Genomic DNA, 13,558 nt, shown 5'->3' on the forward strand with positions numbered 1-13,558 from the left:
CCCGGACGCCAGGGCTTGCCGCCATGCGTGCGCCCTGAGGAGAAGGCGTTTGGAGTCGTGGACCGAGTCATGCGGGCTGGCTTTTGAGAGGCTCGGGACGAGTGAAGAAGCCCCAAAATGGAGGACTTTCCTACTAGGACCTACGGCACCAGTGGCCTGGACAACAGACCTCTGTTCGGGGAGACGTCGGCCAAGGTGAGTGTGGTGGACCTTGTCCCCGGGCGGGGAGTACGTGCCTCTGTGTGCCCTGTCCTTCGGTCCTTCAGTGGCCCCGGAGGCACTTGTAGTTGGAGAGCCGGTCCTGCAGTCCAGCTCCCCTCTCAGGATGTTTGCCCTGCCACTCGCCCTACTCTTGGACGGAGTTGGCCAAGAGCCTTGAAGTTGGGGGTGGAGAAAAGTTCAGAAAGTTCTGGGCTGTTGGAAGCCTTTCGCTGTAGTGCGGGAGCCCTCTCTGGAGGGAGTTTGAGGTGGTGGTTGCACAACCGCACCTCCATCCGGAGTTCTGACCTCCTGGAGGCTGCAGGTGTGCGCTGGAAGTGCCCATGGATAGCGCCCAGGAGAGGTGCTTCTGATTCCCGTTTATGTAGTGCCCCTAAGGGCGTACTGCTGTGGAGAGAGGCCTTAAAAGAGGTGTTTTTAGTGATGGCCTCCGTTCCAGGAAGTGATCAAAGGGTCCCAGGGCCCAAGGAAGCATAGGTAGGCTTTTAAGTTTAACACCTTTCAAAAAAGTTTAGTTATGGTTATGTAATGTTCTGGGCTAGCATTTGATGAGAGCTCTCTTCCTGTACTCAGCATTAACTTTCTGAGCAGTTTGGGCAATATTAGCCAGTTCACCCGCGGGCCCCACCCCCATCTACAAGTGGCATTAGTGGTCTTTGACCCCTGGGTAAAGTGCTGTCAGCTTCTTAAAAGTTAAGGCACTTGGAGAATCCAGATTCCTGGATATCTTAGCTTTGGCAGGGTCCCTCTACCACAAAGAATAAGGCACTTTTATACTTGGCATTCAGGGACACAGTCCTGAATTTGGAAGCTGCCAGCCTGCCACTATTAAAAGACTATTTTTTAAACTCCATGTGGATTTGCTTCATCTTACAGTTTTAGTGAGAAAACGTTTTAAGCTTGATCTCCAGGAAGATGGACCTTGTGGCTTTTCATAATTTCAGACAGTTAGCTCCAGGCCAGTAGATGTTCCTACTTCTACAAATGTTACTGAGTATTAGTTAATGTGCTTGGTCCTTGGGTTTCAAAGAACCCAGTTAGATGGGGGAAATATGTGAACAAATGTAATGTGATTGAATCTGGGCCATGAGGGGCACAGAGGGGACACATTAGGGATACAGAGAAGAAACTGGTGCTTTTATATGGGAAGTCTGTCCAGCTGTCCTCCAAAGTGGGTTCATTATCTCCTGCATATACTTTTGCACATAGATTGGGAGTCTGGATGATTCAGATCTCTGACCTTTTTTAACCCCATTAGGCCCTGTAGTACAGAGGTAGATGACTTGGTAATGGATGTGTAGATTTATATAGACACTTAGAAGCCTGGCAGGTGGTGTGCAGCTATAATTCTACCACTTGAGGGCTGAGGCCTGACGATCACTGAAGCTCAGGAGTTCTAGACCAGCTTGGGGAATGTAGTGAGACCCCTATAACAAAACAATCCAGAACAACAATATAGATACTGAGAAATATTGACATTTTCTGAAAAGCCAAGGCTGAAATATCCAATGCCTAAATTTCTTGTTGCCTATGATACATTTGAAATCCATCTAAAACATTTATTCTTCCAGATATCTCTCTTGTTTATTGTATACTTATTTAGTCCAAGCATATATATCTCCTGCATTACTTATGCAACTTTAGGGTATTAAAATAGAATCATCTACTCTGAAAGAAAAAGTTAAGAATAAATAATATATAATTCCCAATTTTCAAAATTGATCCTCTTAGCTTACTCTGTGAGGCTGACAGTCATTGGATATAGAGAAATTCCACAGAATGGAGAAAGCAGAGATCCCAGGTCTGAGGTGGAAGAAAATATATTTCTAATAAATTGGGATGCCAATCTAAAGGAGGAGAAACATCTATCTTTTTTTATGTCAAATGAAAATTTTATTTGAGGGCCTTGGGTGGGCAAGGCACAGGAATGGAGCCTCAATATTCAAAGGTTAAGGGCTGGGGTTGTGGCTCACCTATAGAGTGCTTGCCTAGTACGTGCGAGGCCCTGAGTTCAATTCTCAGCAACATATTAAAAAAAAAATATTCGAAGGGTAAACCACAGTGCAGTGGAGCCATTCCTATGGAGGATAGTAACTGCTGGAAATGGGGGATTCTTGGGTACCCTGAAAAACCCATCACTGGCCCTTGTATGTGGGCATCCCCAGCTTGCTGTCTTTTAGGTGCCAGGAAATGGGACACAATAGCCACTTTACAATGGAAACCTGTTAAGAGTGAACCTCTACTCTGAGGAATATCCAGGAGGGTTTTGCAAAGCCCACTTCCTGTAATTGTCTGACAGATTTTTCTGAGCTTTTAGAAATCTTTCTTGCTTATGGGCTGGGGTTGTGACTCAGTGGTAGAGCGCTCGCCTAGCACGCATGAGGCACTGGTTTTGATCCTCGGCACCACACAAAAACTAAAATAAAGGTTTTATGTTCACCTAAAATTAAAAATATATATTAAAAAAAAATCTTTCTTGCTATAACAACTTACAATATATAGCCTGTCAGTTTTGGTGCAGCTATTAACTTTAGGGTAGTGGAGACTGAGACCAAAGAGCAGAGTCTGGAGAGGAGTTTGTGTTTTCTCAGTGCTAAGTAACACACTGGGCATTCAGCTTTCCTTTTGTTTTCATCAGATTCCTTCTCATAAGATAGATGTTATTTCTATTGTACAACTAAGGAAGTAGAACTGTAGAGGGTTATTTGTTCAGTCGCACAGCTAGTTCTCTGGTAGTATTTTGCCTACTATCTTATGAGTTGAAAGTCGAGTAAATAGTGTCTTAATTATGCAGCCTGAGCCACATGTTTCTCAAAACACTGTAGGCATTCATGTTCCTATTGCCAGTCCTTAGGTAATAGGGGTGAAGTGGTTTGCTCTAAGTTACATAGTGAAAAATACTGGAATCTACTACTGAACAATAAATACATAACAGAGTGGGCCTTGAACAGTAAGTACCTTTGTCATCAAGCCTTGAAAGGACTTATTTCTTCACCTATACTGAGCGCACATAGTGATTTCAGTAACCGAAACACTAAATTTATTCATTCTTCAATATGATGTTTAGGAATAGCTTTACAGATTGAGCTGTGCGCCGCAGTCCGGCTGGCTGGGCAAAATAGCCGGGGGGTGACGTTCAACTTGTGTAGATTGATACAGCAGGAGTGGGAGCCGTTTATTGTAGGACAACAGAGGTATTTATACATTCCACACAGCTTATCTTAATTAACATAAACTAGATACAGCAGTCAACCAATAAGAAATCTCCACACTTAATGGCTCGCTGGCACCACCTCACAAACCACTTCTTCTGGCAAAATGCCAGGCGCCATCCAGACTTGTTTACAGACCTTAACAGCTGTGGAGTGAAAGGCAAAGTAAAATAGTTTTCTGTTGTTAAATAAATATCTTAGGAGTTACTGACAAAAGGGAAAAGTGTTCATCTTTTGTAAGAAACACATCCCTCATTCCTTGATATCTTTGGAATTATGTATTGCAATAAATCCTGGTCATGTGTCCAGATGCTTTCTTCATGTATAAACACTTCCTAAGTTCTGTGCTATAGTACATCTCTTTCAGATGAAAAACAAATATGGCAAAGAAATCAAGATAATAAGAAATATCCAGGCTGCTCTCCTCAGAGGGAAAGCCTTGTCGTTTTGCTCCATACTACTGACAATAAATCTCTTGGGGTGGGAAAAAAAGAAAAGAAATATCCAAAGTTTTCTAAACCTGTGTTGTAGCTTAGCATTTTCTAAATGAGCACTAGCCAATAGAAATATAATGGTAGCCATATATGTAATTTAGATTTAACCTTTTAAAAAAGTACACAGATGAAATTGATTTTAATAACTATATTTAACCCATATATATTCATTATTTCAACATATAATCAATACAAAAATTGAGATATTTTTACTTTTTTTTGTACTAACCCTTTGAAATCCAGTATGTATTTTATATTCATAGCTCATTTAAATTTAAATTAGCCACAATTCAGATGCTCATAAGTAGCCACATAGGGCTAGTACTACTATTTTGAATAGTTCTATTCAAAAAGCAAGTGAATTACTAGTTATGCTGGTCCTGTAGCTATGTTTGTGAAATGTTTTTCTTCTCTGTGGGATTTTGAGAAGCTTTAATATGCTAATTTCCACTGTAACTCTAGTTGGCCAGGATGAATTGTTAGTAGTTCTCAGATATTTTGATGGTATGATCTTTTTGGCTTCAGCACAGCTTCTCCCTGCAGGAACATTTACAAGAAGTTTCTGTAGAACACTTTTTGCTCTAGAATCTCCTTCCTCTTTCATCCTCTCTTCTCCCCATTGTGAACTGGAGCTATTCCTCCCTCTTGTGTCCATAGCTGTCTTTAAGTTTGCTTTAAGACAACACACTTGGGGCAGTGGCCCCCTTCTGTCCATGTAAGAGAAGGGCATTAAGTTATTCTCAGGGTTTGTGAGACTCAGTCTTCATTTCTGGAATTGGCTGCCAACACATACGAAATCAGTTTCAGCCAATCCAGATTAGTGAACCTAGGAGGGAAGGTGAGAGTGGTTCTGTTTGAGAGAGAATGCAAAATTTTCCTAGCTAGTGTAAATGGGAAAAGAAAGAATACCCCCTGTTGGATGTAGTTAAACCAGTTTCTAGACCAGCCTGTTCTTTTGATGTTCACTGATCACAAAATAAGTGATTGATCATCCAACAAGGGTGGTAACAGTTCTAGTCCCATTATCCCTTCTTAGATGTGATGTGTGAAGTAAGTGACTTTGTGAGGAGGTATATCAGCAGAACTTCCCAGAAGATAACACCAGGAAGGGAAGAACTTTACAAAGGTGCAATCTAGTAGACCTTGAGGCTCAGAGCAAAAACCTTTTCCTGCATTCCCCCTTTCTCCAATAAGTAAGCAAGTGAATAAAAATGGAAAAAAACAAAAGTCTTCTCATGAACTGTAGAACTAGTCAAACAATTGCTGTATATGTGCTTGCCAGTCCCCTCCCTGCCCAGGGCCCCCAAGGCTATCCTTCAAGCAGTGCAGACTTCTAGCTTCTCTCTTGACAGAGCTTCTAGCTCTTCTCTTCTTCCGAGGAGAGCTAGTCACCTAAGAGACTGGAAACAGTTGCCTTCTTTCATCCAGCCTGCCAAATCACTTTTAATTTCTTGTGCTAAATAATTGGTTCAGGAGAAATTGGTTAGCATCATCAAAAAGTAACCTGCATTCTTTGGATGTTCTAAAGCAACAGAAGACAAAGGCTGATGTTCAGAAACCTAAGTATACTGGCTATCAAAACAGGAAGGGGCATTTCAAGTACTCATACAATTAAAATCATCACTGTCTCTCCTTTTCCTGCTGAGCTATATATGTATAGCAAAGAGGGTAATAGTGAATGAGTGTGTAAGACAATATTGTATAAAAAAAAATTAAACTGAAACTTGGCTCTGAAGTTGGTGGTCTACTAAGTTTTCCTTTTTGAAGATTTGAATTTTGCTGGTCTGTGATAATTGGCTGGGTCTACTGAATTGTGTCATTTTTTCCTTATGGTCAGTTACGAATTGTATAGATAAAACTATTACATTTTCTGGGCTGCCAAATGACAAACCTGAATGTCCCTCTGGGAGTGATGGAATATATTAAAATTGGGGCTGCTCTAGAAATTGGGGCCAGGGTATGGGGTCAGCTCAGCTCCCACTAGGGGCCCAATGTAATACTCCCCATTAGACATGATAAAAATAATACTAATACCAAATTAGCTTTACTGTTCAGTAGATGATAGTGCTCTGTTGCAGGGGCTTCAAATGTTTTATTTCCTAATCTTTAAAGCAACCCTGGATGTTAGACCATTGTATAAAAATAGAAACTAAAAGACTTAAAAGTTAAGTGACTTACCCAAGGCCACTGGCAGGTAGTCACGAGAGTAAGTCCGGTCTGTCAGGCTCCCACCTCAGTCTTTGTGCTCTGCCTCCCATTCTGAAGCTCAGAGAACATCAAATTAGGGTGCTTCCTGAGGGTACCAACTCTAGGGATCAGTTTCCCTGTAAACATGTTGGGTAGGTTTGTTCTGTTTTTACTCTGATCTGATTTCCATAAATATGATACTTAAAGTAAACATGTGTATTTCTGTGAGGAGAATCTGGAAGAATAAATATACAAAAATATCTACAACTGAAAGAGGTTTCAAAATGTGAATCTGGGGCTGGGGCTGGGGCTCAGTGGCAGAGCACTTGCCTAGCACTTGCGAGGCGCTGGGTTCCATCCTCAGCACCACATAAAAATAAATGAATAAAATAAAGGTATTGCGTCCAACTACGACTAAAAAAATTTTTTTTAAATATGAATCTGTGAAATAAGGGGATATAGTAGATATAAATGAGGGGAAAATTGGTATTCAGGTCCAGATATAGCAGTGAAGGTCCTGTGTTTGAGAAAGTTCAGAGGGAGGGAGTTGTAAAAGGTGGGTGTGCCTGCATTCTTGTAAACCCTTTCTCATGCATCTTTGCTTTGGGCAATGTTCAAAGTTCAGTATTCTTTGGCAAGTCTCAGAATAGTTGTACCAATGAGCAGAATTCACTATGCCCTGGAATTAGCCTGTAAGGGAAGATGTCTTTGATCTTCACACATGCAGATACAGTCCCTCTGGTTGTCTTTGGTGACTCTCTAAGGGAAGTTCCTGTTTGGGAAAAGCCATACAGCTCTGGAGGAACCAAATTTAAACCTTAGACAGGGCCTCCTGTTTCTTGCTGCAGCTGGATTTAAAAAAAAAAAAAGAGAAAACCCCTTCCACACTTCACATCCCAATGTATATATTATTCTCACTGGGCCATCTCTAGAACATTTTTGACATGAACTTTTCCTCTGATTTGGCACGGAAAGTAATTTTTTGAAGAATCAACTTTTTATTTGTGATATCAGAATCCTTAAGTTTGAGAAATTCAAAAGTTCAGAGGCAAAATTATCAGTGGCTCAAGGATCTGGATGCTTCAGTCTAGGTACATCTTGGAATTCGTACCCTTTGGGATTTAATACAGAGACCTGAAGAATGTGTGGAATATGGAAGATAAGTGAGTATAGAATATAAAATGGGATGGAGCCCTTTCACAGAGAATGAACAATGTGCCAGAGAACATGGAAGTAATAGTTCTACAAGGGTGTAAATCAGAGGACTGATTTTTGATAGGAGGAGGTGACAGGGAATACCAAGCATGGGGTGCAGCTTTGAGTCTAAGGGGCTGGGAGCAGGAAAGTGTAGGATGTGAAGGAATGTGAGTTTTCCCTTGTGATTAGAGCCTAGAGTTAGGGTGGAATGGTCAGAGGATTGTGAATGAGTGTGTAAGACAATATTGTATAAAAAAAAAATTAAACTGAGACTTGGCTCTGAAATTGATGGTCTATTGAGTTTTCCTGGAGATTTGAATTTTGCTGGTCTGTGATTAGACCCTTGACCGGGCTGCAGTTAGACCCTGGACTGCTCTGGACATGGAAGGTTGTTGAGTTTGAATGCATATATTATTCTTTTTTTCTTTGTGATAATGGAGATTAAACCCAGGGGTGATCTGCCTCTGCCACAGAGCTACACCCCAGCCCTTATTTTTATTTTGACAGGGTCTCAATAAGTTAGCTCAGGGTCCTTGAATTTGTGACCTTTCCTGCCTCAGCCTCTCAAGTTGCTGGATCACAGGAGTGCACCACTGCTCCTGGCTATATATATGCTTTTATTCAGTTATTAAGTTCATCCTAGGAAATAGGCTAGGTGCTGGGTAGTATATCTTTTCTCATGGAGCATATCTACTATGGGGGAGATAGAAAGGTATTCAATAAATCTTTGTTTTTCTCTGTTGCATAATAAACTTTAGTCATCCTGGCTTTCTTTTTGTTCTTTTGTCTTAGTACATTTGTGCTGCTGTAACAAAATACTACACACTGGGTAATTTATAGAAAACAGAAATTTATTTTCTCCATTGTAGAGGCTGGTATGTCCCAGATCAAGGTGTCAGCAGGATTGGTATCTGGTGAGGACTGCTTGCAAAGTGGTGCCTTGTTCCCTTGTTCCGATGGGAGGAATGCTATCTGTACCTGGTAGAAGGGATGGATGAAAGAGAGCACTCCCTTCAACCTGAAGTCTTTTTTTTTTTTTTTATAAGGGTGCTAATCCCACCCATGAAAGCAGAACTCTTCTGACTTAATCACCTCTCAAAGGCCATAGCTCTTAAATACATTGGGGATTAAATTCAGTAAGAATTCTGGAGGGGACAGCATTATTTACAGCATAGGACAATTTGACAACCTCATTCCTGCTTCAGTCAGGGACTTTGAACTTCCTGTCCTAGCTTGTCTGCGATACACTTCTCTTAGATCCTTGTATGTCTCATGGCTTTTTCCTACAAATTTCCTGTTCAATTTTTATATCCCCAGGGAGAATTCCTTTTATTTTTTTGCAATTACTAGGAATTGAACCCAGGGCCTTGCATATGGTCTGACACTGATCTACATCCCCAGGACTTGACCCCATTTTTTTGGGGGGGGGGNCCTGTCCTAGCTTGTCTGCGATACACTTCTCTTAGATCCTTGTATGTCTCATGGCTTTTTCCTACAAATTTCCTGTTCCAAATTTTTTATATCCCCCATGGGGAGAATTCCTTTTAATTTTTTTTGCAATTACTAGGAATTGAACCCAGGGCCTTGCATATGGTCTGACACTGATCTACATCCCAGGACTTGACCCATTTTTCGGGGTCGGGGGGTATTGGGGTTGAACCTAGGGGTACTTTACCACTGAGCTACAACACCAGTGTTTTTATTTTTTTTTTTTAATTTTTTTTTTTTTGGTACCAGGGAATTGCATTCTCATAGGGTACTTAACCACTGAGCCATGTCCTCAAGCCTTTTTATTTTTTTATTTTAAGACAGGGTCTCACTGAGTTTCTTAGGGCCTCAATACTTTGCTGAGGCTGGCCTCAAACTTGCAATCAATCATCCTGCCTCAACCTCCCCAGTTACTGGGATGACAGGCATACACCACCACACCCAGCTTATTTACTTATTTATTTTTTAAAATTGAATGTATCTTTTTAAACATTAAATTATTTATTTATTCTAATTTGTTATACATGATGGTAGAATGCAATTCAATTCATATTACACATATAGAGCACAATTTTTCAAGTCACTGATTGTACACAAAGTATTTTCACACCATTCATGTCTTCAAACATGTACTTAGGGTAAGGATGTCTATCTAACTCATTCCACCATCATTCCTATCCCCTTGCCCCCTCCTTTCCCCTCCCTCCCCCTTTGCCCTATCCAAAGTTCCTCTGTTCCTCCCATGTTCCCTGCCATCACTATTAGGAGTCAGCATCCTCATATCAAAGAAAACATTCGGCCTTTGGTTTTTTGGGATTGGCTTGCTTCACTTAGCATTATATTCTCCAACTTCATCCATTTACCTGAAAATGCCATGAATTTTATTCTCTTTTAATGCTGAGTAATATTCCATTGTGTGTGTGTGTGTGTGTGTGTGTGTGTGTGTGTGTATATATATATATATATATATATATATATATATATACATACACCAAAGTTTCCTTATCCATTCATCTACTGAAGGGCATCTAGGTTCGTTCCATAATTTAGCTATTGTGAATTGTGCTACTATAAACATTGATATGGCTGTGTCCCTGTAATATGCTGTTTTTTAAGTCCTTTGGGTATAAACCAAGAAGTGGGATAGCTGGGTCAAATGGTGATTCCATTCCCAGTTTTCCAAGGAATCTCCATACTGCTTTCCAGATTGGCTGCACCAATTTGCAGTCCCACCAGCAATGTGTGAGTGTGCCTTTTTCCCCACATCCTCGTCAACACTTTTTTTTTTTTTTTTAATATTTATTTTTTAATTTTCGGCGGACACAACATCTTTGTCTGTATGTGGTGCTGAGGATCGAACCCGGGCCGCACGCATGCCAGGCAAGCGCGCTACCGCTTGAGCCACATCCCCAGCCCCAACACTTATTATTGTTTGTATTCTTGATAGCTGCCATTCTGACTGGAGTGAGATGAAATCTTAGAGTTTTGATTTGCATTTCTCTAATTGCTAGAAATGATGAACATTTTTTCATGTATTTGTTGATTGATTATACATCATCTTCTGAGAAGTGTCTCTTCAGGTCCTTGGCCCATTTATTGATTGGGTTATTTGTTTTTTTGGTGTTTAGCTTTTTGAGTGCTTTATATATCCTAGAGATTAGTGCTCTGTCTGATGTGCTTGTGGTAAAGATTTGCTCCCATTCTGTAGGCTCTGTATTCACCTCACTGTTTGTTTCTTTTGCTGAGAAGAAGTTTTTCAGTTTGAATCCATCCCATTTATTGATTCTTGGTTTTCATTCTTGTTCTACAGGAATCTTATTAAGAAAGTTGGGGCCTAATCTGACGTGATGGAGATTTGGGCCTACTTTTTCTTCCATTAGTACCTGGCTTATTTTTTAAATTTTGAGATACGATCTTGCTAAGTTGCCAAGGCTGGCCTCAAACCTGGGATCCTCCTGCCTCAGAATACTTCATGAATGGGATTATGAGTGTATATCACTGCATCCAGCTTCATCTCCCTTTTTTATATAGCTCCCCATCTCTACCTTCATCTACCCTGTTTTATTTTCTTCTTACTGCTTAGCAAGTAGAAAGAAAATGAATGCTTAACATCTAAGAGGGAAACATGATAGATGGAAGGCCCTTCTGACGTTGGAGGGACTTGAGATTTTTGGGTCAGAGATGGCCTCCATGTAGGAGAGATTCAATGGAGGTAAGAATGGAATTGGTGAACTGAGCAAGGGTATGGGAAGAAGCAGGTCACTTTTGGATTCTTTTTAGGCTGGAAGGATGGACATTGATGAGGAAGGGCTTCCTCTCATTGCTTTTCTTTTATAAAAGAGAGTGAGAGAGAGAGAGAATTTTTTTAAAAATATTTATTTTTTAGTTCTCGGTGGACACAACATCTTTGTTTGTATGTGGTGCTGAGGATCCAACCTGGGCTGCATGCATGCCAGGCGAGCACGCTACCGCTTGAGCCACATCCCCAGCCCTAATTGCTTTTCTTTTCTTTTTTTTGTACTAGGGATTGAACTCAGGGGGTGCTTAACCACTGAACTACATCCCTAGCCCTTTTTTATCTTTTATTTTAAGACAGGTTTTGCTGAGTTGCTTAGAGCCTCACTAAGTTTCTGAGTCTGGCCTTGAATTCACAATCCCCTTGCCTCCAGTCTTCCCAGTTGCTGGGATTACAGGAATGCACTACCATGCCTGGTGGCCTCCTTTCTTTCTTGGTGTCTTGTTTTGAAGGAATGTCTACTGTCTTGAGACATCAGGAGTGGAATGGGGAGATGGAGGAGAGGTGGAGCTTCAAACCACTTTCTGAAGAGTCAGAGGCTGACAACTCAAAAGGCCGTGGAGACATATGAAGGCCCAACTAAGGATAGAAAGCATGGATCTATCCATATGAACTCTCCCAGTTAGTTTGTTCCTTTAACTAGTATTTGATCATATGAAATGTGTTGGACATTGTGGCTAGCAGATGGGTACAGTGGCATCTTTGTCCAATCAGAAGGTATTTCCACTCGAGGTAGTTGCAGCCTCTGTAGGCATGTGGCTTGGCTTTGAATTAGAATAAGGCTCTCCTTCTTCTAGGTGGATATGAGCTTGTTGTCAGGGTGCAAGCTTAGAAAGAGCAGCATCAGGGCTGAACTTCTGCCATATGCAGTGACCCCCAGAATGAGAGTGAAAAAGGAAGACATGGTCTTGACTCTTCCAGACCTTGTTTGTAGAGAAGACAGACAAGTAAAGTAGCATTTATGGTTAGGACAGTTTAAAAATAATCAGAACAAGGCTTAGAAACATTGCCCAGAAATGATTGGGGGCTTGTAGGTGACTTGGGGCTGGATCTTCAAAGAAAGTCATTACAGCAGATGAATATATCCACCGAGGAGTCTTCTGTGCCTTGCTGAAATTGCTGCATCATGGTCAGAGATTGTTTAGGAGGCCCTCAAATCAGAGCTTTGATGTAGCAGATTGGGAATATTCTAGTCAGTGAATGTGGGCGAAGGCCAGAATGGGGGGCAGTAGAGGAGTGAGGGAAGAATAGAAGATTGGAGGAAGAGGGATAACAAATGCTGAAATTGAGGTAACTGAGAAGAGGAAAGGAAAAAGTTGGTATGAGAATGCCCAGAGCCATACATTTTAGAAGTGGAGGATATTACTGAAATTGCTGAGGCTGGCTTTGGGAACTGGAAATGCCCTGTCTTTCCAGTACTTCCTGGCTCAATGAGTCCTAGGAAAAGTCCTTAGGAGCATGGGTTTCTGGGGGAGAACATTTAGAGATGGGCAGGAGGGGAAAGTCAGGGCATGGGAGAACTCTGAGTAGTCCATGATGCAGTTTGCTTACTTGGAACAGGTGTTAGAGGTGATGTGGATGGAAGACATTTGGGAGATGACCTAGGTAGGAGTGAGAGCACCTGGGGAGGGATGTGGCTCTAGATAGGGCTGTGATACCAAGGAGGACTTTTATGGAGCTACACAGAAAATTTGAACGCCAAAAACAGAGTTCTCTATCTGACCACACCTTCTCCCTCAAGAGAATGGAAGGAAATGTGTTAGTGGCATTGTTCATCTAGGATTTTTCTTTTCTGCAGCAGCCTTCAGTTTTGCTTTGTTCCTTCCTACAAGGATTGAGCATTGTCGAAGGATGTGGCCTCCAGCTGGATGTATGCCTTGCTGGAGTTCAGAGCTGTGATGCCTTGGTCCTATTCTATCAGAAAGTAATTGACTGGCCTTGTACTTAGGCTAAGAGAACCTGGACCCCAGAGATTCTCATGGTTTTCTATTGATATTTCCTTGGAATCAAAAGAGCCTATTCTTAGAAGCACCTGTGAGGGTGTTGGGCCTCTGTGGCTGGCAAAAGCATGACCTTGGGTTGCAAGACCTGGCCACAGCTTCTGCTGTGCTGTTGCATGCCCATCTTATAGCATAGTGGACACATTCTCTTGTGACAGAACTGACACAGCCTTTCTTGCGGACCAGTGTAAGAAACAACTATACAAAATACCTGTTTCCTGCATCCCTGTATTTTTATACAGACTTATACAACAAATTCTTTTCAGAGCCAGAAGTTTGCCTCCTCTAGTGATCTAACATAGTTACTTTTATTAGCTAGAATTTAAAACCCCATTGAATTTCCCACCTTGCTGCCAGGAATCTTAGTACAGTATCCTCCTTTATCCATAGGAGATGCTGGAAATCGTGAACCTATTAATTTAGCATCTTTTCCATTTTAAACATTTATCTTGCACTGTGACTTTT

At 41.4% G+C, this 13,558-nt stretch overlaps 1 protein-coding gene across 2 annotated transcripts in view; it reads left to right on the plus strand.

The window, feature by feature from the left end:
- The window catches only part of Tmem243 (transmembrane protein 243), a 52,919-nt gene continuing 39,361 nt past the window's right edge, over nt 1-13,558 (plus strand). For both annotated transcript variants that reach the window (XM_048785465.1, XM_015502354.1), the window contains exon 1: nt 1-195. In XM_048785465.1, the coding sequence (XP_048641422.1) occupies nt 118-195 (78 nt within the window). In that variant the 5' untranslated portion in view covers nt 1-117. The remainder of the gene's footprint in view (nt 196-13,558) is intronic.

This window comes from Marmota marmota, unplaced genomic scaffold (assembly GCF_001458135.2).
Source record: "Marmota marmota marmota unplaced genomic scaffold, marMar, whole genome shotgun sequence".
In the NCBI taxonomy this organism is placed as follows: Eukaryota; Metazoa; Chordata; class Mammalia; order Rodentia; family Sciuridae; genus Marmota; species Marmota marmota.